General features: G+C 55.9%; 1 protein-coding gene across 1 annotated transcript; it reads left to right on the plus strand.

The window, feature by feature from the left end:
• On the plus strand, positions 4408-6091 carry FOXI2 (forkhead box I2). The gene is made up of 2 exons (XM_001928234.5): positions 4408-4903; positions 5634-6091. Exons 1-2 carry the CDS (start codon positions 4408-4410, stop codon positions 6074-6076), a joined length of 939 nt encoding a protein of 312 aa, XP_001928269.4. The 3' UTR covers positions 6077-6091.

Consider the following 6335-nt stretch of genomic DNA (forward strand, 5'->3'; position numbering starts at 1 on the left):
CTCTAATAAATTTTTTTTAAATAAAGTTTTCTATCGCTGAGTGACAAATTACCACAAGTTTAGCTGCTTAAAAGAATATCCATTAATTATCTCACATTCTCTAAGTCGGACATCAAGAAAGGCATGGTTTGTTTCCCTGCTCAGGCTAAAATCAAAGTGTTGGCTGCTGCATCGGAACCTCCGTCTTTTTCCAAGTTCATTCCTGCTGTTGACAGAATTCAGTTCCTTGTGGTTGTAGGACTGAAGTTCCTGCTTCCTCGACAGCAGTGGGGGGCAAGGGGCCCTCCCATCTGTTAGGGGCTGTTCTCACTATTCACGTGGGGAAGATAATGAACTCAGTATGGGACATGTTGAGTTGGAGAGGAAGACGTCCAAATAAAATGACAGTCATTAGTTGATGCGGAAGTTTTCAATCGGGGGGGGGGGGTTGGCCCCACAGGGAAAAGCTGGCAATGTTTTAAGTTATTTTTGGTTGTCACAATAGAGGGGTATGGCCAGTATCTAGTGGGTAGAGGCCAGAGATGCAGCTAAACATCTTACAGTGCACAGGACAGCACAGAGTTATCCAGCCCAGTAGGCCAAGAGCATTGCGATTGAGAAACTGTGAGTTAATGCCTGGTAGTTAAAGCCACAAAAGTGAGGAGAGGGCCCCCAATAGAGCTCTGAGTGGAGGGCAAGCCAACCCAGAGCCTGAAAGGGGGACAGAGAAGAGGAGGTAAGCCAGAAGATAGAGTTAAAAGGCTGATAGAGAAAGGGGTGTTGGTTCTAAAATGTGTCAGGAGCAGCTGAGAGTCAAACAAAGTGAGTAAGAGTGATTGCTGGACTTAGAGGATTACAGAAGGCTGTGCCTGAGAAGGGTCCAAGGAGTAGTGGGAGTGGACGTCCATTTGGGCTCAGCAAAGGTGTTCTCTAGATAGAAGGTCAACAGCCAACATAGGCAACGCTTTGAGAAGCTGGGCTGCTGAAAAGAAGGAAAGAGAGAAACTCTTTGTGACAAAGAAGGGACACCTTTTCCACAGAAGGAAGACAGGTGGGGTTGTGCTTGGATATTCGATGCAGGAAGGCTGGGGAGACCTACCCACAACGTAGGCAGTTCAATCACTTTTAAGACTAAAGGAGAAGTGACCAGATCTGCTTAGGAATCTTGGGCAGGGCCTTGGACCCAGGGGAAGCTGGGGACTCTAAAGGCATAGTCTTTCCCTTGTTATGTCTTCGCCTGAGTTGTTGTTGTTGTCATTTGTTTGATTGTTTTTCTCTCTTGGAAAAATTCTCATCTGAGTTCCATCAAGGACTGACTCAAATGCTAAAACATGTTTTTCTCTCAAATGACTGTACTCCATCAATCGATGCTCATTTCATGAGTCCAATCTGTTGAAAAATAAGGAAATTATTACATTAGAGATGGAAGATGGACACTGGGCCAAGAAAACAAAGCAGGGTGATTAAAATATAGACATTTGTGCACAGCTCAAGTTGTAATGACCTCTATAAAGTAAAACTGAGGGAGATTACATGAGGGTCACCTAATCTTCTTAGAAGTCCTGAAACTTACAAGTATTAAAGATTTACAGTACTAATAGGGAAAAAAAGCTATTAAAATTAAGGGGTATTTGGAAAGAATTCTCCCATTCTTTTTTATTCTTTTACTTTACAAGAGATGACCCAGGCTGTTCTTTCAAATTCAGTCTCCCCGATTGTATTATCACGTTGGTACAATGAGCTGTAGATAAAATTGATTCTTCCTACCAAATCATGGCAGCCACCAAGACAAGGGCCTCCTACATTTGAAGCCTTGGACAGTCAACCCCTGACAAAGAGCAGCAATTTTCTTCCCAGAGCCTCTGAAGCAGGCACACGGCAGCGGCTGCTGGATCAAAGGGAGGGCTGGTGTGGTCTTTGTAGATTCAGGTCTGGCCTGTAAGCCTACCCACCTGGCTCTATTTTGAATCTTCAAAGTGTTTCTCCATCACCCCCCATAGTTCGGGTCAAGGCAGAGTTGTGTGGCTTCTGTGATGTCCACCCCATAGCTTCTAGAAAGCTGCTTCTAGAAAGCTGCCTTCTGACCAGCAGCCATGTGAAAGTATCAGGGGCGAAAACCTGGTCAACTCTCAGCAAACTGAGCATGGTTACTATGGCGGGGGAGGGGGCGGGGGGGGGGGGAAATGATACCCAGTTTGCTGGCAATGAATCCATCCAGGTCATGTCTGCATGTTTGCAACCATATTTGCTGATGGAAAGATGCTTTCTTTAAGACGTAGTCACTAAATGCATGTCACCGCTACAGAGATAGTGTGTGGGACACACCATCTAAAATTGTGAGGACATATTGAAAATCATGAAACTGAAAGGGTGGTGGTTCTGACTGCTATTTTTGACAGAGCAAGAAAACTCAGGGGAGTACTTCTCATCTTGAGTACTTCCACCCCCTTCCCCCCCAAAACTGTCCTTGCACTGATGGGGAGGGGGGTTCTGAAAGTTAGTGGGTCCTCACGACTTGTAAGTCTTTGGCATCAATTAGAAATCTTTGGAAAAAAAAAAAAACCTGGAGTTCCCATTGTGGCTCAGTGGTTAATGAATCCAACTAGGAACCATGATGTTGCGGGTTCGATCCCTGGCTTTGCTCAGTGGGTTGAGGATCCAGCATTGCTGTGTGCTGTGGTGTAGGTCACAGACGTGGCTTGGATCCTGCCTTGCCGTGGCTCTGGCGCACAGCTCTCATTAGACCCCTAGCCTGGGAACCAAAGGACAAAAAAAAAAAAAAAAAAGAAGAAGAAGAAGAGGAAGAAGAAATTTTCCGGAAGAGAAGAGAGGAGAGCTGGTCCAGGCCAGCAGAGGACATGTCCCTGAACCAGTTCCAGCCGTTTTCCTCCCATCACTGTTTCACAGACCAGGGTCCCTTGTCTCTATCCTCTTAAGGCTGCAGATAACCCCTCTGAACCGTGGGCAGTTCCCCAACCACTACTCAAGGGGCTGTCACTTCTAGAGGAGAGAGGACCGATGTCAGCATATAGAGGGACTCTCTTCCTTCTGCTACTTGTTAAATTGTTCCACAAACTGGTTGTTTTACTTAAAACGACATTACAAGGCCATGCCGACACTAAGGCCTGACTCCAAGTGGGCCCCTAATTTCCGGAGCCCCAGGCTTTCTCTCCATCTAATCCTTGGCCCCACCCACCGGCCTTCTCCTGCTCCCTCCCCCCCGGGGGGGGGTGTCTGAGCCCGTTGTCGAGGCGACCAGAAGGTTTGTTTTTTAAATGAAGGGAAATTTATTCCCCTTGACCATCCACAGACCCTGGGAGGTCCCAGGGGCCAGACCAATTTCTACAAATTGGTACTAACATGGCAAGCGCGAAATTTCGGGGCCCCTCTCGACCTTTCTGAACCTTGATCGCGGCTTCTCAGCTCGAGGGCAGGTGGCCAGAACTCTGAGTCCGGGGGGCCCTGCTCTGCTCTGGCGCCCCAGCCCTGCACACACCAGGGGCTGCTGCGGGGTCTCTGTGCTGCCAAAGCGGGTGGAGCCGGGCCCCCGCGGATGGTGCCTGGCGATTCGCAGAGACCGCCCTGCTTTCCCTGTGCCCCGATGCACTTCACCCAGTGCCCGAGGCCACCGCGCCGGCTGGCCTTGCGGGACCTAGGGCTCCCTGATGAGTAGGGTGTCCTGGGCTTCCAGAGTCTCCACTTTACTGGCATCTGGTCCGCTTGGAACTTATCGCTGGGGGACTCTCGACAACTCCAGCGCCGCCATCAGAGTCCAGCCGGCCCTGCCAGGTGCCCTCGCGCCCTCCGCCGCGCCGCCTCTCCAAGTCCTCCTTGGCCCCGCAACACCCGTGGGCTTCATCGTGCCTCTCTGCACGATGAGCCCACGGATGCTGAGCCCACTGAGCCCAGCAAAGTGGCCCTACGCTCCTCGCCCGGTGTTCCCAAAAACACAGGGAGTCTAGGTGAGCCAACAAGTGGGTATCCTACGCAGCCTAAGCTTGGAGGCTTGCGGGAGACACGGTACCTGAGAGAGGGTGCAGGGCAGCCTAGGCTGCAGGGTCCAAAAGGCCTGATGAGGCTGGGATCGGCGAGATCCCTGGGGACCCAGGGTGCAGGTGGCAAAGGCCCAAGGCGGTACAGCAGCACAGGGTCTGGAATTCTGGAGCGGCTCTTGAGAGCACATCGGGACGTGGGCGGGGCGGAAAGCTGACCCCGGGGCGGGGATGGAGACTCCACTCCCTACTCCAGAGCAAGCGGAGGAGGGGGCTCGCCACCTGCACTCGCCGGGGGCTCAGGCCCCGACGGGATTTAAAGGGCAGAGGGCGGGGCCCGGCTGGCTGCACCCAGGAGTTGCTGGTGGCCGCGCTGGATGGGGCGTCCATGAGCTTCGGCGCGGAGCCACCGGCCCCGGCCCGGGAGCGGCTGGACATGGCCTCGTACTGCGACGGCTCGGGACGCTGCCAGGCCCCGCACAGCCAGACCCGGGCAGCCGCTCACCCCGCGGGCTATGCGCGCGGTGATCTGGGCGCGGCGGGCGGTGGCCCGCGCCTGTGGCTGAACGCGCCAGCTCTCAGCTCCGTGCCCTACGCGCCGGGTCCCGGGTCCACCTCGCCTTACGGGGCCCCCGGCCCGCTCCTCGGGGTTCCCGGAGGCCTGGTGGGCGCCGACCTGGCGTGGCTGAGCCTGTCTGGCCAGCAAGAGCTGCTGAGGCTGGTGCGGCCGCCCTACTCGTACTCGGCGCTCATTGCCATGGCCATCCAGAGCGCGCCACTGCGGAAGCTGACGCTCAGCCAGATCTACCAGTACGTGGCCGGCAACTTCCCCTTCTACAAGCGCAGCAAGGCGGGCTGGCAGAACTCCATCCGCCACAACCTGTCGCTCAACGACTGCTTCAAGAAGGTGCCCCGCGACGAGGACGACCCAGGTAACAGAAGCTCACCCCATCGCCCCGTCCAGGACTCCACGGGGTCCGGGCTGCTGCCATTCTTGGGGGGGGGGGGGTTCGGACAACGCAGTCCTCCTGGCACAGCTGGGGGTACTGGGGCGGAGAGGAGATTGGGGAGGAGACTTGGTCTTGGTCTCAGACAGGGGCAAGGAGGGCAGCCGACCCCGCAGCCCTGACCTCAGGTCCAGTGCATCTTGAGTCGGTGACTCTGTGCGCAGAAGAGCTAGCATGCTGGGGAGCCTTTGGAGTTCCTTCTCTGGGCCTGTGTCCTTTACTGTAAAATGGGGAAGAGGATGCTTACCCGGAAGATGAAGACAGATAAGATGCGGTTTGGGGAAGCACTGGAGCCTGAAGAGAGGCCTGGCGTGGTGGGCTCCGCTCCACTGGCGAAACGACTGCCTGGGGAGAGATGGCTCGGCTCGGCTTGCACCTCGCAGGTCCTCTCTCTGCCCTTGACCTTAGCCGGCTATGTATTAAGCGGGCATCGCCCTTCCCCGGTGTTTCTGGATGCCCACATTCTACCTGGCTGAGAACTACAAAGTGCCACCTCGGGGTCTGGGGGAGGGGGAGGGGGAAGGCTCACGGAGGGGCCAGTGGCGGGGCGGGGTCGGGGGGAAATCTATCTGAAGGTGACCTCCATGTCCCCGTTCTCGCTCTGACCGCCGTCAAACCCCGGGTTTTCTCGGCTGACCCTTTTCTTCTTCCGCAGGTAAAGGCAATTATTGGACCCTGGACCCAAACTGCGAGAAGATGTTCGACAATGGAAACTTCCGAAGGAAGAGGAAGAGGAGAGGGGAGGCGAGCACGGCGGCACCCTCCGGAGCCCGGAGCCCGGGAGGAGCCAAGGCGCGGGAGCTGGAGGCCCTGGGCGCCGCCTCCCCGGACCTGCAGGCCGCCTCGTCCCCGCCCGCGTCCGACGCGGCCGCCTGCTTCTCCAGCTTCGCCTCGGCCATGGGAGCCCTGGCTGGCGGCCTTGGGACCCTTCCCGGGGGCCTGGCGGGCGACTTTTCTTTCGGGAGATCGACGACGGTCACTGCCCAAGGCCCCCAGTTCCCCGGCCCCGCACCCGGCTTCCCCGCTGGCCATCAGACGGCGACCACAAGCTTCCGCCCCGGGCGCTTTGTCTACAGTCAGGAAGGGACCGAAGTTTGAAGGGAGGCCAGGGATTGTTCCAAGTGCCATGTCCAGAGGCGCTGACTCCAGCCCTGGATTCTTACAGGGTGACAGCCCCCACGTGTTCAGGCAGCAGTGGTCAGAGCAGCGCAGGGAGCTCAGGGCCTCCCAGTGGGGAGCCAAGGACCCAGAGGGCCGGCCGTGCACTCCATCCAGCTGGGCCACCATTCAGATGGCATGAGTGGGTGCTCCTTGCGCCCAGGGTCCTTCCAGCTGGCCTGGATCTAGAACTCAGTTC

The sequence above is a fragment of the Sus scrofa genome, chromosome 14 (genome assembly GCF_000003025.6).
Source record: "Sus scrofa isolate TJ Tabasco breed Duroc chromosome 14, Sscrofa11.1, whole genome shotgun sequence".
Taxonomy (NCBI): Eukaryota; Metazoa; Chordata; class Mammalia; order Artiodactyla; family Suidae; genus Sus; species Sus scrofa.

What these genes read in the sequence shown, in the direction of transcription:
- FOXI2 (XM_001928234.5), top strand. Translation starts at nt 4,408, where the DNA reads ATGGCCTCGTACTGCGACGGCTCGGGACGCTGCCAGGCCCCGCACAGC. An exon ending in CCGCGACGAGGACGACCCAG is followed by an intron (nt 4,904 to 5,633) that starts GTAACAGAAGCT and finishes CTTCTTCCGCAG; the next exon opens with GTAAAGGCAATTATTGGACC.